The sequence below is a fragment of the Columba livia genome, chromosome 17 (assembly GCF_036013475.1).
Source record: "Columba livia isolate bColLiv1 breed racing homer chromosome 17, bColLiv1.pat.W.v2, whole genome shotgun sequence".
NCBI lineage: Eukaryota > Metazoa > Chordata > Aves > Columbiformes > Columbidae > Columba > Columba livia.
In genome coordinates this window covers 7,906,651-7,929,980 of record NC_088618.1, presented here as the reverse complement: position 1 = coordinate 7,929,980, position 23,330 = coordinate 7,906,651, and the positions used below count along the sequence as shown (strand labels likewise).

The following is a 23,330-nucleotide window of genomic DNA, read 5'->3' as shown; positions in this document are numbered from 1 at the left end:
ATTCTCCCACCAGGGCCGGGGATGCAAGTGCTGGGGCCACGAGGCAGTCCCCACTGCTTTTTTTTTTAATGTGAAATCACCACACCAAGGAGACACGCTGGTTATCAAGGAACCTTTACTCGGCCTTTCAGCAGGGAGCACAGGGGTTGCACCCAGTTACCCCCCTAAAGCTCATTAACCACATGCCAGCACTCAAAAGGATGCGCAAGTTATTACTGACATCACTGTTCTGAAGCATGTGACACCAGAGCTTTGTACTCCCTCCCCAGTACCCACTGGGTGTCACCTCTCCCTCCATGTGCCATTAAATTGCTACAGTACGTTACTGTATCTGAACTAGTAAAAGGCATGTTATTAATTATAAATATAAAAAGCAATTACAGGGGGATTGCTTTGAATGATTTATAATCCAAAACCTGAAGCTAAGATCAAAGAGGGTCCTGCACAAAAGCCTTAAACGCCCAAGAGTTAGCCTTCATTTGCACCACACCGAAAAGCTTACCCAGAATTGTGGCAAAATACATATAAAGGGAGGAAAATATCAAGCACAGAGCAACATGAAACCATAATCGCTCAGGGTATAAAAGGGATGGATGTAGTCTAAGAACCAGACCTTTCAGGAAGGTAGGCCTCCTTGGCTTTACTCCTCAGGTTTATCTGAGATCTACTTTCCCCTCTTCACAACACAAAACTCCCTCAGAATTCCTAGACCTTAATTTTCAACAGAAAATTCAGACAGTCTGACAGCTCCAGTTTTAAATGCAAAACCAAAACTAGTAGAAGTGTTCTTGTGTTGCAAAATGATCTCTCCTCTCAATTGCAAGAACTAAGATCCAATATGCTGCAATTGTTATTTTATTTTCCTCCTAACTGACTAAAGGTACCACAATTTAGGGTTTTCTTCCTTTCTTGCGCAGGGACTGGCCTTCTCCTGAAAAGGCAATAAACCGACTTCCAGACTCATCCTGGAAAAAGAGGGAAAAAAAACCACCTTGTTACTTCTTTGCTCGCTGCTTTTATGTGATGAAAGCTGAACAATCATTAAAAAGAACATTCCATCAGAGCACCAACCAACTGCAGACATTTCACATCCTTAATCTACATAATAACCACTTTCTTCCTGGAAATAAAATGCGAGCATTCCAAGGATGCAATGGCTTGTTAAACTTGTATCAGGCCAATCCTTTTACATCAGCAAACAAGGATAGTAGAGGTTGCTTTCACCTATCTTAAACAACATTTAATTACTACTACTTTTTAAGAGAAGTACACTGAAAAATCAAGTATGGAAAGAGGAACCACAAACTTGGACAATAGTTCTAATGTTCTAATTCTGTGCAAAACTGGGAAGGATTCAACTTTATTTACCTCTTCAACTTTCTTAACTTGTGGACGAGAGTTTCTAATGAATGTGATTCTACCAATCTTGAAGTCATAGTTGGGTATTCCTCTGGAAAAGAGTAAAAATATCATGAAATAAGTTTTCTAGCTACCATCCAACTGAGAGACCTATTGTATGTCTGTCCGTATTGTACCAACTCTAGCTGTGAGTTTTCATTACCAAATAATTCTGGAGTTACACCACCTGATTATTTTCTGAAGGCAGGCACACATTGCATGAAGTAAATAACCTAGAGCTACTGTAGAAGCTCGGCCGCGGGCATGATTCCACATAGCCCGTGGTTTCCACAGGGCCATGGACATGCTTTTCCACAAGAGATGAAGTTTTACTGCAATGAGCATAAATGATAGGACACTACAGGAACCGTATCCCTGCACACTTCTGCTAAGTCTGAACTTAGAATTTTCCTTCTCAGGAAAACACAACAAAACAAGCCCCACACAAAACCAAACCCACACATCTTGGCTTTGGTTATCGACACAACTCAAAAAGATTTTACTCTGTGCCAAATTTCACTTCAGGAAATCGGCAGGGTTCTGTCTGTAACTCAATCCAGCCCTGTCTAGACCTGCTCCCTCTCCCTGCTTGTCTTCTGCAGAACCAGAGCTGATTGAGAGTTTTGGCAAAATAGGATCTGCACCTTAAGTAGTCAGAAACATCACAGTCAGTCTAGAAGATTATAGACTATTCATCTTCTAAATGCATACTCATGATGAAATTAGCTTGTTTATATTGCTGCAGAAAAAAAAAATCCACTCAAACACTGATCCTTCACTTGCTGACAAGTGAATAAAACATCAATACCTTCGAATGTCTCCTGGTTTAATTGGTGATGGACTGGGCTCAACACCTTTCTTCTTGCCATCCAATCTGTTCCCAGAACCGGAGAATGCCTATGTATACGCAAGGAGTTTTAAATCTTATATTGGAGAGCACACTGCACAGGGATACTATATTCTGTAAAATCTTTGTATTGTTTTTTGTTTAGTTCTTTGACTCAGCATGGTTCTTTTTAGTACATATAACAAGCTGATGAACCTGGGTGTATGCATGTTGCAGTCTTCCGTTTATAGGTCACCTCTTTAAGGGCAGCAAGTCATATGATACGGCTGCAAGCACCACAAAACATTCGCAGATACTTGCCAGTTAAATGAGCAGCACCTCCAAGAACAGGTACTAGTATTTTGCAGTCGTTGGAACAACTTTCCCTCACCATTTTACAACATTTAGAAAACGGGAGAAATAAGGGACTTACACGAAATCCTATGTCACTCACATATCCACTATGGTCTTCTTCAACATCCTGTGAGGGAAAAAACAATGACTTAGTTGTGTTCATGTTGTGATATGCAGAACACATGAAAACAGTTCCATCTATTTCTGATGGAACAAAACTAGAATAATCCATTTCTGAAATCAACACTTGGCAAACGCCCATCTCCTAAGGAACACAAGCAAAAGTGTTCGTTAATTTTAGTCTCAAGAAAATTTTCCAGGAAAAAAGAAATTATGTTGACACTCGCTGCTCCATCACAAGCAAGGCTGAACGCTAGAGAATGCATTTTTGAGGAAAAGAAGTTTAACTTACTGTGGTCTCTTCATGTTGTGCACTTCTTTCTGGTTCTTTGTACCCCAAAGGAGCATCAAAATCCACCTATTTACATACGAAGAATGAAAATAAGCATGACTGATATTTTTCTTTCAATCATAAGCTTTATACTACTATTCTTCAAAATGGCACAAACTATCACTTTATTTTGATCTAGAAAGAACTGAGGTTTGCTTGTTAAACATTTAACTCAGAACTGAAAAGACTAAGACTCCCAGGAACTAGTCTCAGCCTGTAAATGCAACAGAGCAGTAAAACTGCACCCCACAATATCACTGGAGTTTGGATCAAGCCAAGGCTGTTAAATAAAACTCAGATTATAAAATACATTGAATGTAAACATTAAACTAGGCACTGCAGTCACTTGATAGTACATGAAGTGTGGCTCAAGACTAGAGATGTACTTACAAAGGTACATGGTGTACCCTCAAACGAACCACCTTCCCTATCCCATCCAATTTTACCTTTCCTGCAGCAGAGGTGCTTGGTGTGCAGCGCTATCCCTGACTCAGGTGCCCTCTCCTTTGGAGAGGACACAGTAAAAGCAGATGTTCACCATCACCTTTAACTTACATTCATATCGCATTCTATGATGGACACAGCCTTGTCTGGCTTGGTCTCCATTACCCGGAGCTCATAGATCTGAAAGAGTAACAAATATTTTAAGATTGCACATGAAAGAGCTCAACTTATACAGAAGAAAAGCATATCTAAACCTTTCCGTTCAGATACGTTCAATAAAATTGAAGTAAGTGCTCTTTAGGTTGAGGACTGGATACTGCCAGGTGTCTAAAGAACACAAGAGCAAAGATTTTTAACTTAGAAGACTGCTACATGCTGGAGCTAGAGAACCTACCTTTTACTGCACCTTGCTGTACTCTTACTGTACCTTAATCTGCATTTTTGAAAGCAAATTACGAATTTAGCATAAGTTCTGTCCCTTGACTTGTAAAAACATCAACAGCACAAAAATTTATGTTCTCATGAGTCAGAAAACAGTTTCAACAGTAGCTCAGGAGAAGACTTAACCGATCTCTTTCTTCCTCCAACAGAAAAATTGTGAAATCTACCATCTGGGATTACTTGTCCACAGTACTGCTCAGCTGTGCCGGACATTGGTGCTAAAACAATCAACAACTGAGCTTAGTCTACAACCCCAAGCTATCAAAAGTGCATGTGCTGCCAAAAATACTCATCTATAAAATCTACACACAAGATGTAGTCAAAGTACTTACGTGGTCACAATATACTGAAACACAGCGTACTTTCTTACATGGAGCAGAATTTATTTCCTCAAACTGATGGTACCCAAATGAAACGTGCATGGACAGGTGTTGTATACGGTACCTTTTCATTGTAGTTGATGGCAATGACATCCCCAGTAGTTAGACAAGCGAAGTTTCTCAATGCATTTTCTAATCTTTGGAGTATGTTAAAGAGGAAACGTTACCAATGCAACATCAAACCTTTAACATCACTACATTTTAAAACTGATACTTGGCCTGTCAAAGATAGTTCAAAAGTCATCAGTACTTTAGACAACCTTTTAGTAAACGCTGAGGTGTAGAAGTTTTTGAAAAGAACACTCAAACTCATTGGGCTTTAGGCCAAGATTCATACTTCTTCACTCCAGGCTACATTTTGTGCCAGCAGTTTGCAACATCTCTGTACATAAGCTCTCCTTCCTTTTTATTTTCAGAAGGAGCAGTAGTAGTTATCTACTACTGGAAGAGTATGAGCCACACCTGAAAAACTGGCTCTGCTTCCTTATTCCAATTTGGGGGGGGAAAACTTTTGTCCCCTGCTCCATAATTCATAGGAAGGATACACAGCTTTGGGATTGGTGATGTCAAGAAAATCCGGACTCTGTGGCTGAAATTTTGAGTAAGTAGCAACTTGAAGGTTAACACTCTCCACTTGTACCAGACCTCCCTCTTCCAGCAGCAAGTTCTGCATCATCTGCAAGAATGAAAACAAATACAAATCACTATTAACAAGACAAATGTTTCTAATTCTCTTTCCTTGCATATATGTATTTTCACTGGGGTCACCATCTTCCCTGAATTGCACCAGTTTACCATGTTTTAATTTCAGGATGAACAGTCAGGTGCATCCTAAAAAGCAGTCTGCTTTGCTTACTTAGTTACTAATTCTCAGGGAGGAAAGCCTGAGTTGTGACTGAAAGCTGCTGTAGGAATATGACTAGCAAAGACACACGCTTTCAGGAAACATTCCACCTCTTTAATATTAAGCTGGCAACACAACAATCCTACTCTTCAGGTTTGGACAGTTCAGTACGAGACAACTCACCCAGTGTGGAAGGTAACATATGCCCTCATCAGCCACAAACTCAAGCACTCCACAGTGTGTCATTCGGTCTGAATTTTTATTGGTCAACTTAAACAGCATTGGATATGTAATATTAAGTCGGCCTGGTGAGAGGGGAGAAAAAAAGTTTACTTGTTAAAAGCCACTAAGCGCATTTCTGCAGCTTTCAGAGATCAAACTTTAGCAAAAGAATGGGTCAGACTATAGGAGAGGATCCTCCTCACACCAATATTCCAGCTCCTCAAAACTACAAATCCAGGAGAGAATGCAGACACGTGAATACTGTATTGCCATTGCATGTAGAGCTTTAAATGCCCCTCCAACATTTCCCCAAGCTCAGAGATGAGCAAGCAGCAGCAATTATCAGAAGAATATATTATTGTTATGTCCTTGTGCTATTATCAGTTAGCTCCTACCTAACAAATTGCAGCATGCCCTGCCTATTTTAAAATTCAATCCTGAATTAACTAATTTCTCAAAGAAACTCTAAGGCTAAAACTCTGCAGAGGGGACACCCTCAGTTAAAAAGGCCAATAAACACCATTTATACTATTGATTCAGTTATCTTTATTCCCCATTTCAAAGTTAACTTTCACTTATTCTGTCTTTAAAATAAATTTTGCTCCAGACAACAGTGTCCAGAACAAGCAGGTTGAGATTGAGAATGTACTAGATTAACTGTAACCATTATACTGAATACGCCATTAATAGTTAATAAACCCTGATTCCTGCCTCAGGTAGCCCAACACTTCAGATGTCTGAAGACAGACAGTCCCATTAATTCTGACAGACAAAATACTTCCAAATAGTTTTTTTAAACTAATTAGTCTCATATTCTCTGTTTAAATCAGATTTTAATAGATAGCTGAAATACTGCGGTATAGGCTTACACATTTGCTTGTATTTCTAATGTTATTCCTGAACAAAAAATTCACTTACTGAGTTGATCCAAAGCTGATGGTGGCATAATTACTGCAGAAATGAGTAAGAAGGTAAGATTAGGAAAAGTATGACTGTACGAAGAAAACATAACATACAATTTCATCATTATTTTCTCTAAAATCTCTTCTAAAATACAGAACATTCTAAAGTCTTCTCTAAATTAATTTTTGAGCCAGAGCTCAGTAACGACAAGTATACCTGCTAGCATGGAGGTTTTAGAAACTAATCAGAAAAAAAAAAGATAAGGTTTTACAATACCTAGTACTAATGAAAATGTTTCCTAAAGGCAATTTTATATGTTTGGGCTTATAGGTGCTCTTAAATCGAAGCCAACTCAAAACAACACAGCCTGAAAATTAAGTTGGCCAATCTATTTCCTTTGTTCAAGTTCAGTGACATACGGGGGGGGGGGGGGGGCAGAAAAAGGAGTCCTTAATAATAAATTTCCAGAGGTTATAAAAGATCAAAGAATTTAACAAGAGACTTCAGAAGAATGTCTTCTTCTAATGCTCGTAAAGCAGGACTCACTTGTTAAGTTTTGTTGGTTTTTTTTAATTACAAAGTAATACAATAAAAGATGAACCCTCCCCTTCCGCCTTAAGCCCCACCCAGGAGCTCTTCTACCTCCAGCCACAACCCCACCGGGGTCCCCGCCCGTTCCAAGAGCTGGAGCATTTGACGCTATTCACTAACACTCTTCCAACAGGTTATTAGTCAAAATAAAACATGCACATACTCTTCCCGCCTTTCTCCACATCTGACCTGTCATTAGGCCCGGCAAGCATGGACACCGAGAAGCAGCGGTACTGGGTTGAGAAGCGGTTCTGGAAAACCCGAGGGATGGGGTGATCGAACATATTAAAAGAGAACTGGGGGGAAAAGAAGAGAAAAAAAAAAACACAAAGAGAAGAGTGAATCAACAGGATTTCTACAGCACACCCCAGTGTTACAGCGCTCGCTGGAGTATCCCCAAGTTCGACTGAACCTGCGCCCAGGAGCCGGGCGGACGATGCCCCAGCCCGGCGGTGCCCCCGGTTCTCACACAGGATTCGCGGGGAGGCAGAAAATGGAAGCGGCACTTCCAGCCCTGCCTTAAAGCGCGGCTCGGCCGAGCAGCCAAACCCCCGGCACGGGCGGCGCTTCGCGAGGCCGCCGCCGACACCCGCCGGCAGCCGGCACAGCCTGGCACCGCCTGGCACCCCGCACGGGCCTCCCTGCCCGCCCGCTTCCAACACGGGCACCGCCGCTGCCGGTGAGCGAACGCGGGGCCCAGCCGCCCGCCGTGACTCGGCACTTCCCCCGGCCGCCCCCTGGGCCTCACCATGGCGGCGGCTGCTGAGGCGCAGAGCGGCGGCGCTCGAGCTCCCCACAGGAACCGGCGGGCACTGCCGGGCGGGCTGGGCCGGGCCGCGCTCTCGCCTGACGGGCTCCGGCCGCCGCCACGGGCCCCACCCCACAGCCCTCCCTCGCCGCACTGCCGCTCCCAGCGTGCCGCGCGGCGCCCGCCTCCCAGGCGGCCATTTCGTGTGAGGGCGGAAGCCGAGATCTCGCACCTGACGATGTGGCCACTGAGGAACGCTTTTCTGGTAGCTCGGCTCTTTTTCAGGCACAGAGGGTTGACATGACCCCTCTCGCCTCTTCATCGGACTCACTAAAATAGCAAATCAAACAACTCGCCCGTAGCAAAGATGGCAGACATGGCAACAAAAGCCATCACGATGCTTCCGGCTGGGATACTCCTGGGATTGGCCAGCTCCATGTGTCACGACTGCCTTTTCCCAATCCCATTGGCGAAGACCCAGAAAGGGTTGGGCAGCTAGCCCAATCCGTTCTGCGACGGAGGGACAGTCGCTCTTCCATTGGCCAGAGCGCCGTGATGAGCAGACCAATGGGAAGCGGCGCTGATTTGGCGCCCAGTTTGAGGGGGGGTGGCCGGTGCTCGCCGCTGTTTCCCCGCCGCGTCTCCGCCGCCCTTGCGCTGCCGCTATGTTCATCTCCGACTGCCGCCGGGAGTTTTACGATGTGATTGTCAGCCAGGTGCGGGCCGCGACCGGGGAGCGGGTGGGGTCACCCCGGGCATCCCGGCGGCGGGCGGAGCTGTCTCCCCTCAGGCCGCTCCCGGCGGGGCTGCGGCTTTTTCCGGCGCCTCACGGAGCAGGGTTGGCGCCGGGGCGGCCTTGGCTTTGCCGCCGGCTGACGCCCTCCGGGAGTCCTGGGGCTGTGGGGCGGTGGTGTTGCGTCTCCTGGGCTGCTGGGTTCGGGGACGGCGGCGGGAGCGGCGCAGTCAGGGACGTAACCCCCCGGGCCGCCTTGAGGGGGTGTAAAAATATAATTCCTACAGTCACCCCGGGGTGTAAAAGTATAACGGAGACACGGTGGGACAGCACACATGACTGGAATGTGGTCATGGATGGCTGTGTCCTTTTCAGGAAAGACAGGCCAGTCAGGCGTGGTGGTGGAGTTGCTCTTTATGTGAGAGAGCAACTACAATGTATTGAGTATTGTCCAGGCACGGATGAGGAGCGAGTCGAGAGTCTATGGGTGAAAGTTAAGGGGCAGGCTGGCAGGGGTGATACTGTTGTGGGTGTCTATTATAGGCCACCAGATCAGGGTGAGGAAGTTGAGGCCCTCTACAGACAGCTGAGAGCAGCCTCACAATCACAGGCCCTGGCTGTGGTGGGGGATTTTAACTTCCCTGATGTTTGTTGGAAGGACTACTCGGCCGGCCAGCCACAGTCTGGGAGGTTCTTCCAGTGCCCTGACGACAACTTTCTGATGCAAAGGGTGGAGGAGCCGACTAGAAGAGGTGCACTGCTGGACCTCATCCTCACTAACAAGGAGGGTCTGGTTGAAGCAGTAAAGGTTGAGGGCTGCCTTGGTTGCAGTGACCATGAATTGAAAATTCTGTGATTCTGTGAACGTCCTTCCCGAGCGTGTCTGCGGCATAGGAGTCCTGACCCAAAGTTGCCTTGATCATATTTTTGCTACAGATTTTTTTTAGTCAAAACTGTTCCAGATGCCATGCTGAAAACTTAAGCCTTTCTGGATGTGATGAAAAGGGTTATAGGGCTGAGCAGCTTTGAACATTCAAACCTATGTGCTGCTCATGGGAGTCTGAATCATTATATTTCTTCATAGCAGGTGATTTATTTTGGGTATGAGGAGTTGTTATTTGTTCATACATACAGAGATCCAAATTGGTTGATTTTGGTTGCAGTGTCCATTCAGAAGCAATCCTCATTTGTACTTGTAAAGATGTCTACCTAAATATGTCATTTCTGGTCTCACAGTGATCTATGCATTTCACGTACCAAAGCATCAACTTTTGTGCCTATGTTAATATATTAATACTGTTATGCTGTTATTTTTGCAGCGTGTTCTTCTTCTCGTTGCTTCGGATGTTGATGCATTATGTGCTTGTAAAATACTCCAAGTAAGTCTTTGTTCATTATCACTGTAGGCTAACAGTAAAAGAAAAAATGCCCTGGGAACCTTTTAATAGTTTTGGACTGGGGAAAAGGTGCAGGTTTGATCTGCTTTTATAACTTATTTTTTCCATGAGTTATGACACTGAAAACTGGGAAGTCATAGTCCTAAAGCTCACATAGATTTGTCATTTGGGATGTCTTTGAGATAAAAATTTGTATGAAATAGGATTATAGCACGGTATTGCACTGTAGAAGAGGTTGTTCCCCTCGCCTTTGCTAACAGCTCTTTGCTTCCTTTCAGGCTCTGTTTCAATGTGATCACGTGCAATATACCCTCGTCCCAGTATCTGGGTGGCAAGAACTTGAAACTGCCTTTCTTGAGCATAAAGATCAGGTGAAAAAATACTGGAAACTTTTTAAGTTGCAGCTAATCTTGTATAGACAGGCACTTCTTCCCTTTCCCCAACTTAAAATGACAGCTCTTAAACTAATTATTATTATTATTATTATTAATACTACCACTACTACTATTGGTTACCTCAAAACAGTGGTTAAAATTTAATATACCAGTAACAAACATCTGAAGTTTTTTACATCAGCTCAAACTAATGTCTTATAATTCTGATAGATTCAAATTAAGTTTCTACACGTTTTGAGATATAAGAGATAGTTTTGTAAAGGTGTTTTCAGTCTTCTGTGTTGCCCTCTAATTGAAAGAAAAAGCTTTTTTTGTTTGTTTTGTGTTTGCTTTTGATTGCAGTTCAAATATTTTGTTCTTATTAACTGTGGTGCCAATGTTGACCTTCTGGAGATCTTGCAGCCTGAAGAAGACACTTTTTTTTTTGTATGTGATAGCCACAGACCCATCAATGTAGTGAATGTTTACAATGACACACAGGTAAACTAAGCTATTCTTTCATAATAAAGATCTTTGCACAGTGTGGTGGTGGGTCGTGTAGTGCTTTTCTGTGTTTTGCAAAACTGTTTCCAGTGTTAGCTGGCAGGTAAGGAAGCAGTATTAATGGATATTTGCAATAGTAATTAGAAGAAAATCTCTTATCAGTAGTAAAATATATACTGTTAGCAGTGTGATAGTTGCCAGTAGTAAGAACCTGTTAGTCCTGTTGCTATAAATCAAACTACTGCAAATCAAACGACAATCATCCTCCAAAATATAACTTTTATTGTATCTCAAAGTCTAGCAAACCTCGAATTTGAGTCTTAAGCACAAATTGTTTGACAGCATGCCTGCAACAAGCATAAAAATGACAACTCTGTCAGTAATGCTGTAACAAAATAACATGTTTACTCTTATTGAGTACAAATGAGTATGGTCTCCGTGTTAAAAAGCATTATTTTTGTTACGCCAGGAACTGATCAAAGCCAAAATTAATTTTTAGCTTCTCTAAATATCTGAAGTATTCTCATTTTAATCACTAAATAAGGTACTTTTTTTTTCATGCTAGATTAAGCTGTTAGTTAAACAAGATGATGATCTTGGTGTTCCTGCTTATGATGATATCTTCAGAGATGATGAGGATGAAGAAGAGGACTCAGAGAATGAAAGTGAGGGATCAGAACCTTCAGAGAAACGCAGACGTTTTGAAGAGGTGTGTTTCTGCTGCTTTGTTGTGAAAAGAAGGAAAATAAAACAGTTGATACATATACTGTACATCATCACAATAATTACATTTGAGTTTAAAAATTAAGTTCCGTTTGATCACAAATTCAAGTGTAGAATTTATAAATAATCTACTGCAGCTAGCAGAGTTTCACATACACAAAGTGTGTGTTTATCTGAACTGCACAGGATTATTTTCTCCTTATCGAAACAGGTTTTGAACTTGACTATGCTTAATGCTGTCTTTGTGTCACCAGTGAAATGAAGGATCTATTTCCGATTAGGTGCTATGGGCTTTTCCGCCTAGCAAAACAACTTACTTAGAAACATTTTTTTAAAATAGAAGTTTGAAAAGATGAAAGGTCACAAATAATTTAGTAATACGTTTTGTCTGTCCTCGTAGAAGTAAACTAACAAAAGTATATTATGGTAAAGACCCTCCTCCCCCCAAAAATCTGGCATATGTTAATAGTATTTGTAGCATATTTTCTATTTATACAATGCAGAGAACCAAAGGCTACCAATATCAAGAGTCAATTGCTAAGACATTCTAAAATTTAATATTAATATTGTATTTTTTTTCTACTAACCAATGAAGGGTACTAGCTTAGGAAAAGCTAGTATCAGAAATTCAAAGGAAAATCTATAAATAGTATACACAAAAGCTATTTTTTAACCTGCTAAGTATTCCACAAATATATTTATTTATTTAAGTTTTCAATCTGATTATGCTATTTAAGGATAAATATACAGTGCCCTCTTTCTGGTCTTAATTTTCTTTATTTTTTATCAGTATAATTATTATATAAAATGGTCGGATGCAGTGTTGGTACTGCTGAAAATACTGTGTACTAGGCCTCTTATTTGTGAAGACGAGCTAAACAAATATTAGCACAGAATGCTGCTGTGACTTTATAGAGTGTGTGCCTTAGAAAATATTTGATAATGCTTTTCCTCTTAAGTGCTGTTAATGGGAATAATTCTTCTTCTAAGTCTTTTAAATGAAGACTCAGTCATTAAAGTATCTGAATAGGTGCTAAACTACTAGAATATTTTTTTAGCTTTTTAACATCCAAATTAATTTACAGGACATAATAGAGAGAACAATGAAAAGGCGACAAAGGCGAGAGTGGGAGGCACGCAGGTGGGGTTTGGTTTTTTTTTTTCTTTTATGTTTTATGTATCTCTCATTCTTTGAGTAAAAGCTCTTTGACAATACAAAAACATGGTACCATTCTGGTTGATTTGCAAAGTATTTTAGTTCTAACTTTTCAGAAATTGGAGAGGAATATTATATAGAAATAAAATGTTTAAATGGAGGATTATTGTAATTTATAAATTTGTGTTGCAATATGAACAGTGCTGCAGTTTGAAGTAGCTGTAGTATTCTTATCTTGTCTGTCTTAAGGTGAAATCTGTGCATTTGTTTTCTTTCTTTACAGTCCCATTATTGTCAATAGGAATGAGCAGGAACAAATCAAATTGGGGGATTGGATTAGATGATCTTTTGAGGTCACTTCCAATCCCAAACATACTGTGATACTGTAAATAAGAAAATGGGATCTGCAGAATCAATTATTTAATATTTTTTTCCTTTTTACTCTATGAGTATGTTTCAGAGTAGTTGCTACATTTCTTCTAAAATCTAATTAGCTTGCAGAAAAAAAATGTAGCCCAAGTTTGTGGTTCTCTTTTTTAAATTGTGAAAATGAAATTTAAATATTATTTCACAATTCAAGGCTTATATTTTGAGTTGGATTCAATGACCAGTTCACCACTCAGTCACACGTGTGGGTTTTTCTTCCCTTTTTAGACGAGAAATTCTTTTTGATTATGAGCAGTATGAGTATCATGGGACCTCAGTAAGTATAGCCTCACTTGCTATAAAAACACAAGGTGCCAATGTAAGGGAAATTGGATAATATCCTGTTATAATTATTTAATCCAATATGATATTTATCAAATAATATGATTCATTAAAATAAAATGGTCATATCTTGTTATTGTTATGTTTTATTGATAAGACATAGGGAGCCTGTTTGCCTTTCAGAGTTCTCAAGTGTCAGGATATTTCAAAAATAATACTTAAGACACAGAACCGTCCTTTCTCTCATTTGGCCCCTTTGATTATTTTTATATTTTGTCAGGTGTTACTTCATATGTAATGCAAATTGGCAGAACTGTATAGAATATTCTTTCTACACTGGCAGATTGTCAAACTCAAATGTGATTTCTAGAGCTTTAGTGACATGCTAGTGTTCGGCACATTTAACTGTGTTTTATTTCTTAAAACAAGTGAGAGTTTTGTGTTCATTTATCCTCTTTTTGTTTTTCCGTTATATAGTCTGCAATGGTGATGTTTGATCTGGCATGGATAATGTCTAAAGACTTGAACGACATGTTGTGGTATGTTTTCATTAACAATTTTCATAGAGGCTAGGAGCTTGATCTGAGAGTATAAAAAGGCAAGATTTCCCCAAAATATTTGATTTCAGTATAAAGTTCCAGTTCATTTCCCAAGTCGATATATGTCTTAAATTGGAGGACACATCTGTGTAAATTAATTAGAAGCAACCAACAGATTTTGCATGGGTAAAGACAGGATGATACTGTGTGTGTATGTCTGCTCAATAGGGAATTCTAGGTACAGATGGTGAACACTGTTTCTCGCTTGTTCTTTTACATACTTAGAGGGTTAAATATAATATGCTCTACTGGTATATATTTCATTTTAAATTTTTTATTTCTTTCTTTTCTCCTCCCCAATTTTAGGTGGGCTATTGTTGGCCTCACAGATCAGTGGATTCAAGATAAAATCACTCAGTAAGAACAATCTTTTAATTTATCTTTATTACTTTTCTTTTTCTTAAGAGTAACTAATAGCAATTCATAGAGATCAGGAAACATATGGGAATCAATATAATACAAGATAATTAGTAAACAGTGCCATTAAATATTTTAATAAATGAATGAGATCTGATGCCTTCCAAAACCAGGAATATACATCAGAAAGATCTGTATTTTCCTTTTCTACTATTTAGAAATTTTAAGTCTTATCTTTATTTTTTCACAAATTATAAAGCAATCACTTTTGATCTGGGAAGAAATGGTGTTTAATAGTAATTTTTGTAAATATGACCTTGACACAGTTTTATAAAAGGAAAAAAAGTTCTGTATGTTCTGTATCCTTCAACTTCCTTTCTAATTTTTTTTCTCACTTCATATTTTGTTCTAAATACCATCAGAATTCTAGTAGTACATGTATAGACCTTAATTCTGGTGGTTTATTGTTGGTAATACATGAATGTCCTCAAGGAGATGAATGTAATAAGTAACTAATTTCAGTCTATCTGTCTCTCAGTGTTGGTTTTATTTTTGCTTTAGTTGCCTGGGTGTGTGGCTGAATATAGAAAGAATATTATTTAACAAGTTGGGGTTTTTTAAAAAAAATGTGTCTGCAGTTGTCATGCTGCTGACTGGCCAATGTGTGAACTTTAGGAAGGATTTTTGTGTTCTCATAATCAATAACCAAAAAACATTTTAATAAAGTGAAGTGACAAATTTGTTTTTTGTTTAAGAATGAAGTATGTGACAGATATTGGAATCCTACAGCGTCACGTGTCTCGCCATAACCACCGCAACGAGGACGAAGAAAATTCTCTGTCAATCGATTGCATGCGAATAGCGTTTGAATATGAGTATCCTTGCATAAGATCTCGAAAAGCCAAACTTCACCCGCTTGGTGAACCCCAATTGAGTTTATATGTAGGGTAAAAAAAACATAACAAAGGCAGATGAAGAGTTATACACTAGTTACAGAGTTCTGTTAGTATTTGTAACAACAAATGATATTTGTGTTTATAATTATTTTCCATAATTCCTGTTCAGTCTGCGCCTGGCGCTTTATCAGCACTGGTCTCTGTATGAAAGTCTCTGTAACACTTCATACACCTCCGCCAGCCTTAAGCTTTGGTCCGTACAAGGACAGAAGAGGCTCCACGAGTTTTTGGCTGACATGGGGTGAGTTATAAAAATCTGGATCTTTATTAAAGGATCATTTTTTTCAATGAGCTGTGGAAAAATATCACTATATTTTTTCCTTCTGTTTCTAGCTTGCCTTTGAAGCAAGTGAAACAGAAGTTTAATTCCATGGACATGTCTTTGAAAGAAAATCTTCGGGAAATGATTGAAGAATCTGCAAACAAGTTTGGGTGAATTGTTTTAAATACAAAGTGCTTTGTCTAAAAATAATTTTCAATTAAGTTCAAATGTTTAGAGTTCAGGATCTGCTGTGGCAGGAACAGAATTGCTAGCAGAATTTCAAGCCTGGACTTCAGCAGGGCAAACTTTGGCATTTTCAGGCAATTGCTAGGGGAAATCCCATGGGCAAGGCTGCTTGAAGGTAAAGGGGCCCAAGAGAGTTGGTTAGTGTTCAGGGACTGCTTCTACCGGGCACAAGATCAGAGCATCCCGACACGTAGGAAGTCAAGGAAGAGAGCCAGGAGACCTGCGTGGTTAAACAGGGAGCTGCTGGGTAAGCTCAAGTGGGAGAGGAGAATTTATAGCTCATGGAAGGAGGGGGTGGCCACTTGGGGAGAATATCAGGCTGTTGTCAGAGGGCGTAGGGAGGCAACTAGGAAAGCTAAGGCCTCCTTAGAATTAAACCTGTCAAGAGGGGTCAAGGACAACAGAAAGAGCTTTTTCCAATACGTGGCAGATAAAACTAACACCAGAGGCAATGTAGGCCCACTGATGAACGAGGTGGGTGCCCTGGTGACAGAAGTTACAGAGAAGGCAGAGTTACTGAATGCCTTCTTTGTTTCTGCCTACTCTGCCAGAGGCTGTCCTGGGGAGCCCTGTAGTGCTGAGGCCCCAGAGGAAGGCAGGACAGCAATAACAGCAACAAAGATGCTGAAGGGAGTGGAGCATCTCCCTTGTGAGGAAAGGCTGAGGGAGCTGGGGCTCTGGAGCTGGAGAAGAGGAGATTGAGGGGTGACCTCATTAATGTTTACAGATATATAAAGGGTGAGTGTCAGGAGGATGGAGCCAGGCTCTTCTCGGTGACAATCAGTGATAGGACAAGGGGTAATGGGTTCAAAATGGAACACAAGAGGTTCCACTTTAATTTGAGAAGAAACTTCTTCTCAGTAAGGGTGACAGACACTGGAACAGGCTGCCCAGGGGGGTTATGGAGTCTCCTACTCTGGAGACATTCAAATCCCACCTGGACACCTTCCTGTGTAGTCTCATCTAAGTGTTCCTGCTCCAGCAGGGGGATTGGACTAGATGATCTTTTGAGGTCCCTTCCAATCCCTGACATTCTGTGATTCTGTTTTTGTGTGAAGAAAATGTAACATCTTGTTTTAAAAATATGGTTTTTAGATTGACAGTAATATTAGGCCTGTTGCAAATGTTAGGGTATGATTTGTCTTCATGTTCTTAACATCAGTATATTGAGGAGATGGCTCGTCAATGTTGATAATAATGTTGATAATGTTAATAATCTTTGCTGGTTTTACCTCATTTTGCAGAATGAAGGATTTAAGAGTTCAGACCTTCAGCATTCACTTTGGCTTTAAGAACAAGTTCTCAGCAAGTGATATAGTTTATGCAACAGCTTCTCTCATGGAGAATATAGAGAAAGAGGGGCCTGAAACAACTAACTTCATTAAAGCTTTGGACAGTCTGTCCAGGTACTGAAAACATGTCTCTTTATTATTTTAAAATTTCATTTAAAGAACATGGGTTACATATCTAAAAGACACATTGATACTTCGTAAGTCATTGAAGAAAAATCAAAATATCACTGCAAATAGTGTTTAGAGAGGTCTCACTTTTGTGTGAAAAGCTTTATTTTTATGTGAAAGTGTTTAATTTTGTTCTTTCTTTTGCAGGGGTAACCTGGACAAACTGCACCAAGGACTGGCCCTAGCCAAAAAGCAGTTACGTGCCATCCAGCAGACAGTAGCCAGCTGTATTTGCACCAACCTTGTGATTTCTCAGGGGCCCTTTCTCTATTGTTCTCTTATGGAGGTCAGAATTCTAGTTTTTGGCTGTTTCATAGTTGAATAACACTGTTTTCTGAACTGCTTAACTCGTTAAGAATGGCTCTGTCAGAAGGAACCTATTTATCTATGCTGTGCTGTTCTCTGATGGGTCAATATTGACATGTACTCTGAACTTCCCAAGAATCCATCCTCTCAAAGAGCAGAGGGCTTCATTTCAAAGCCAAGTGGGCGAGATGAAACTCCTATATTGTAATGGTTCTTGTTAGTCTTCTCAGAGCCACACAAAACTTTTAGACTTTTCAGTAGATACTAAAACTAAATGAGTGGAACAGTCATTCTTGGATTGTAATTGAAATAATTCTTCTTTTATAGGGCACACCAGATGTGAAACTGTTTTCCAAACCAGTGTCTCTGTGCCTGCTTAGTAAATACTTACTCAAATCGTTTGTTTGCTCTGTAAGTAAATCAAAAGTTTTTGACTAACTAACTTGTGGCCTGTGTAGTAGCTATCATTCTGTTGGATACTTGCAGTTGATTATTAAAAACATTACATGAAAATCTTAGTAATGTTTTTCTGCTAATTGGTTGGACAATTTTAGCACATTTGTGAACGCTGCTTTAGGAAAGAAAGATATCTGTCTGGGAGCCTTCATAACATTAGGAAGTGTTTTCATTACTAAGATACTTATGGTCTAAAATCTTTGTGTAAGTTTTGAGGAAGCATATCACAAAATATGTACTTTGAAAAGTTAACCTGACACAAACCCAGCAATATTACAGGACTGGTAATGGTTATCTAAAGATTTCTACGTCTGTTTAAATAAAATCCTCTAATCTTTATAATTAACATAACTGAAATTATATTGCATTTATATTTTGAGCTATTAATTACACAATTCAGATAAAAAATAGGTTTTAAGATTGAGAAGTCTCTTCACAGTGAGTACTTCCTAATTTGTAGATGAAATTTATGGTGGTCTGCCCATGTCGGATTGCATCTCTCTGTCCCCATTTTGAAAGCTAGACATGACAGAAAACTGTTCTGCCACTAGGAGCAGGACGGCATTTTTAACTCTCACTGTGAGACATTTACCTTAAGAACAGAACACTTTAAGCAAACTTCTATTTCATTTACTTGAGAGACTAAAAATGGTAAAATCTTCATAATTACTTTTGGATTTAATTAAATTACACAATTTGTTAACGTTACGGCTTGCTGCTGCAAAACAATATGACAGAGGACAATAGTTTCTAGAGAAAACTGTTTGTCAATATTTTGTCTGTTGTATTTCAGTGTAAAATTATTACTGCAAAAGTTAAGCCCTGTCCAAGTTTTTAGATACCCATACCTCCAGCTGTTTTTTAAAGAGCTTTTTTATTTACTGTAAACCATATTTTGTCTGTCTGTATAATTGTGCTAAGTGGAATGTGCTAAAATGGAATGCAAAATTCAGAGAAATATTGAAATGTCTGTTGGACCTTAAAGTGACTTTTACTGGGGATTAAGAGATAATGTAAAGAAACCACCTTCTGTTGAGCTGCATTGTAGCTGTATCCTTAGATGAATATTTGTAACAGTAGCTCGCATGGGGAGCTGAAAATAAACTGTTTCCTGAGTTCGCTCTAACAAAGAGGCTTTCTGATTTCCAGACAAAAAACAAGCGTTGTAAATTGCTGCCACTGATAATGGCCGCACCAATGGATGTCGAACAGGGAACTGTGATCATGGTGGGGATTCCTCCAGAGACAGAAAGCTCTGACAAAAAGAAGTAAGCACATTGTTTAAAAGTTCTTAGTAGAAGTTATCTATAGACTTTTTCTGTCTCTGAAGAAAATATCTGTCCTGTGTGTATTTAATACTGAATACATTGAATTGCATCCTTCTTAAAAAGATACTTTTTGTGTAAGGTACACACGAGACATTCTGAGAGATGATACAGATGTTCCTCTCTTTCCCTGCAAGTTTTTTTTGCTCCCTCTTTAGCAATTTCCTTATCTTAAAAGAGAGAAATAGTTCGCTATAGGACCCACGACTTCATTTCTTAAAGCCTGCAATGTTAAGGTGTTTGCACTTGAGTAAGTGAGGTGTATGCTGAATACATGGCACGTGAAAAACCTCTGGAAGGCATTTTCTGCTGTCAGCAAGGAAAGCAGTTCCATCCTTCTACTTTAGTAAACCTTTCCTTTTCTCTGATGCTCATTGGTATTTCTGTTCATCTTCTAGCTTTTTTGGAAGAGCATTTGAGAAAGCTGCAGACAGTACCAATTCTAGGACTTTACACAACCATTTTGACATGTCAAGTGAGTAAATGCTGCCAATCACTTATTTCATTCACCAAACAGTCCTTTAGGGGTCAGTGTTTACGCAGCCTCCATAAAACCTAATGACTGTAGGCAATATATTAATTTGTGTATGTCTTAGATGCAAACATCTAGGGACTGTATGTGATACACTATTCCTGAGTCTGGTACAAACACACACTACATTATTTGTGATTCTTTTTCTAAGTGCTAACTTGTTGTGCACAAATCATAAACTACAGAGCAGAAGCTTGCGTATCTTTTTGACACGAGCTGCATTTTGCACGGCATAATGATTTTCATACGTGCATTTAAGTTAAAAATCTGTGAGGTTATCTGAGAGGGATTTATATTTAGCAGCCAAACCAGGTATGGTATAGATGTTATAAGATGCATTCTTTACTGTCTGTTTCAAAAATTAGATGCTTATGCAATGAGATTTGCCTGCCTTTGTATGTCCTTACTAAAGAGGCCGTTTTTAGTAATAACATACTTACGTATACTTCAAGTGTGACATCTAGTGTATCTTTCACTTATTTGCATCTTGTAACAAAACATTTCACATTTTAGTAATTGAACTGAAAACAGAAGACCGGAGCAAATTTCTGGATGCACTCATTTCTCTCTTGTCCTAATGGTAAGACAGTGGAAGGAGAATTAATTTTAAAAATTAATTACAAATCAAGTTAGTAATCAAGTTACATTTGTATATTATCTGTAGAATATTCAAAGAAAATGTGTCACTTTCTAGTGAAAATATACATTGAATGTAAGAATTTCTTACAAAGACAATTGTTTTTCTTTTGGGGAAGAAGCAGACAAGGTACAAGCAGACTATTTTTTTTTCTCCTTAAGAGATTTATTTATAATAAGTTTTGTAATCTGTAAGCTTCTCTTCCATTGTTCTTAACTTTCTGTGGAAAAGGGGCAGCTGTTTGTATTGTGAAAGAAATGGAGATATTAGCTAATCGTAGTTGATACTCAGTTACTGATTTTTAATTATGATGGCTTTTTTGAGCTCAGGATGGAATCTTGGCCATAGCAGTCCCATTCTTGGCTTTAACGTTAGTGTGGAATTTGCGTTTTTCTTTCACAGTGAAGAATGTAGCCTATGTTAGTGTGTAGTTTTTATCTGGAATAAAGATGGGGATATAAGACTTCATTTGTAGTTGCAACTATTAGCTTCACATGAGTTTTAAAGCTACTTTAGAGTAAGACAGATTTTACCATAGATCTGGTGAGACTGTCAAATTGTTGCCATTGTCTTCAAACATTCCCTGCTTTTCAGTGATGATGGACTATTTTTACTGGTTTGTGTGTGCGTTTATTCTGCAGTGGTGGGTGGGGATAGCTTGCTGTCTCCCAGAGAAGAAGCCAAAGTCTAAATTATTTCGTAGGGTCCGTTTGGACAATCTATCAGACTGCTTGAAAGTATATAAAGTATCTCCTGGCTTTTTCATGCCTAGATAAAGATTTGGTCTTTATTATTAATGTGAGGTATTCTCACAAGATTATCTTTATATATGTGAAAGCAGAGGAGTAAGAGGAAGGCTTTAGCAACAGTCTGTGAATGTTGGTAGTCCTAGACAAATGACGATATGACTTACTTTTACCCGATGGGTATCCAAGCTTCACCTTCTTTTGCCTTCCATTCACCCAGAAGTTTGAAGCAGTGGGTCAATAGCTGCAGTTGTTGTTTGTTAGGCAGCAGTGTCATGCATGGCTTCTAAGATTTCTACATCTGTTTGTTACTTTCTTTAAGCTCTGACTACCAATTGTTTCTGATTGTTTTCTGTCCTTGTTACACAGTGGTGCTTTTTGGCTCCTTGTGCTTGAAGCTGACGAATGGATGCTCTGAAATTATTTTGGATGTTCCAAAGTTCGTGGTGCTGCAATTGGGATGTGTCGTCTTGCTTTATCTTAAATGTACCGGTACAGGCCTGGACTGTTGTTTTTATGCCTCTTGGGAGGTCAAGAGAATTTTAACCTTAGCACACAGATATTGAACACTTCTTTATACAGATCTGTCTAATGGTGAAAGGTGTCAACTAGGAGTATTTGCAAATGGGACTTGTATTTGTCAAACCTGCTTTTATCAGTAGATGTGCTCCTGTGATGTTTAGTTCTTGGCTAATAACAAAAACAGGTTTGGAAGAAGATCTGTATTTATATTACCATTCTAATGTTCTTTTAGAGTTGGCTTGAATGCTTTTTATTTATTTTTTAATAAGAAACTTTTTGAAACTCCCCTTGAATTTCTGGAGTGTTGAAATTGGTTTTAGTACTCTCAGGTTGAGGTCTTCTACTTGAATTGAAATGACTGTTTTATGAGACCAGTTTTAAGATTTTAGGGTTTTTAAAATCCAAGTACTGAGTAACGGCCAAACACCAAATGAAAAATTGGGGGATATCTGTGTCAAAGCATTTTTAGCCATTCATTTTATATACTGTGTTGTCACTTATAGCTTGGCTTTGTGAATAATTTTCCTGGAAAGAGTCTAAAATATTATGATAGTTGTGTGTAGACTGTAGCATTTTAAATATTGACAGACTTGCTCAATCCTTTTCCATGACAGAGATTTCATTTCACTTGGTCACATGAAATGGTATTAGCTTGTTAGACTTATCCTGCTGTTTGTTGGGTGGGTATATAAACGCATATGTTTGGAATTCTTTTCCTTCTTGCAATGTTTGCTTGAATTCTGTGCGACTTTAGTGTTTTTTTTGTATTATAGTGACTACATAAATGTTATATATCATTACATCATACTTTGTCCAGATTTTTAACACAGGTTAATTTAATATTAAATGTGATTTACATGTAGCCAACAGAAAGTTAATTAAACTATATATTTTCATTCAAACAAAAGTTTGGGGTTTTTTTTCTTTTAATGTTTTCCTCTTACCTGAGTAAGATCCCTGTGCCAAGATGCAATGGCCAGAAAGTTGTGCTTCCTAAAATAAAACACAATACCACCTTTTGGTTTGACATGTTTACTAGGTAGTATTGGCAATAAATAAAATCCCCCCTTCCCAGCATACTTTGAGTTTTGCCTGTACACAGCATACAGTAATTTTATTTGTTTTCTGAAGTAGATTACTGCATACTGTACATTGTGCTTCTAGATGTATCAGAGAAAAAAATGGGTACATGTAGCCGTAAATACAATGTGCTTCAGTGTGTAAGACCACCTTCATGTGTATGGAATGGACAATAAGTGCTGGGTAAAACGGAATTTTCACTTGTACAGTCTTGGTCGGTAAGCACATAGAAGATCTTACATATGCTGGATCTCTGACCTGTGTGCCAGTGGCCATCTACCAGCAAATCCTACACAAACAGCTAAATTCCCCATTTTCTCCCTGCACAAAACCTTTAGACAGGGGAAAAAACATTGTGAGGAAGGCATCAAAAAGCATGGGCATGTAACATCCCAGTTTAATTACTGTCTCTGTCTTTACTTACATTTAGTGCTGTGTTTTCCACATCATGGAATAGTTTTGATGGGTACCTTAGCAAGCTCTTACCTTTTTCTTCTAGTTTGGGGTTTTGGTTTTCCTGGGTTTTTTCCTCTACGCTCTGCGTGAACCCCTTCATCTCACCTCATCAATTTTCTTACTGTTGTTGTATCCTTCTCCTGAAAATTTATGTATTTGCTCCATTCCCCTTTCAGGACTTAATTCAGTTTTA

General features: G+C 39.3%; 2 protein-coding genes across 4 annotated transcripts; one reads left to right on the top strand and one right to left on the bottom strand.

Annotated features, from left to right (window-relative positions):
- Positions 1-98: 98 nt before the first annotated feature.
- Positions 99-7,817, bottom strand: UFD1 (ubiquitin recognition factor in ER associated degradation 1). Of its 3 annotated transcripts, none has more exons than XM_065033077.1 (12): positions 7,603-7,817; positions 7,044-7,150; positions 6,279-6,311; positions 5,322-5,443; positions 4,840-4,970; positions 4,359-4,431; positions 3,585-3,653; positions 2,991-3,056; positions 2,658-2,705; positions 2,207-2,295; positions 1,369-1,450; positions 99-965 (listed from the first exon to the last, which is right to left on the bottom strand). In XM_065033077.1, exons 1-12 carry the CDS (start codon positions 7,800-7,802, stop codon positions 891-893), a joined length of 1,095 nt encoding a protein of 364 aa, XP_064889149.1. In that variant the 5' UTR covers positions 7,803-7,817; the 3' UTR covers positions 99-890. The 3 variants fall into 3 exon arrangements, with proteins under 3 accessions (XP_064889149.1, XP_064889151.1, XP_064889150.1); XM_065033079.1 differs by having other exon boundaries at positions 7,018-7,150; positions 7,603-7,741; XM_065033078.1 differs by having other exon boundaries at positions 6,279-6,352; positions 7,603-7,741.
- A 264-nt stretch (positions 7,818-8,081) lies between these two features.
- CDC45 (cell division cycle 45) lies at positions 8,082-22,508 on the top strand. Its single transcript, XM_005515180.4, has 19 exons — positions 8,082-8,318; positions 9,655-9,714; positions 10,011-10,103; positions 10,470-10,607; positions 11,176-11,319; positions 12,419-12,474; positions 13,144-13,192; positions 13,675-13,736; positions 14,103-14,153; positions 14,909-15,028; positions 15,219-15,350; positions 15,443-15,541; positions 16,862-17,023; positions 17,225-17,363; positions 17,711-17,794; positions 18,989-19,107; positions 19,563-19,639; positions 20,210-20,276; positions 21,449-22,508. The coding sequence occupies exons 1-18, from the start codon at positions 8,268-8,270 to the stop codon at positions 20,272-20,274; spliced, it is 1,701 nt and encodes a 566-aa protein (XP_005515237.2). The 5' UTR covers positions 8,082-8,267; the 3' UTR covers positions 20,275-20,276; positions 21,449-22,508.
- Positions 22,509-23,330: the final 822 nt, after the last annotated feature.

Coding starts and splice junctions, on each gene's coding strand:
- UFD1 (XM_065033077.1), bottom strand. CDS start 7,802: ATGGCCGCCTGGGAGGCGGGCGCCGCGCGGCACGCTGGGAGCGGCAGT. Junction 4,432..4,839: donor ATCACCAATCCCAAAGCTGT/GTATCCTTCCTA, acceptor CATACTCCAAAG/ATTAGAAAATGCATTGAGAA. Junction 2,296..2,657: donor TGAGTGACATAGGATTTCGT/GTAAGTCCCTTA, acceptor GCGTATACATAG/GCATTCTCCGGTTCTGGGAA.
- CDC45 (XM_005515180.4), top strand. CDS start 8,268: ATGTTCATCTCCGACTGCCGCCGGGAGTTTTACGATGTGATTGTCAGC. Junction 8,319..9,654: donor ACGATGTGATTGTCAGCCAG/GTGCGGGCCGCG, acceptor TTATTTTTGCAG/CGTGTTCTTCTTCTCGTTGC. Junction 17,795..18,988: donor TCAAATCGTTTGTTTGCTCT/GTAAGTAAATCA, acceptor TCTGATTTCCAG/ACAAAAAACAAGCGTTGTAA.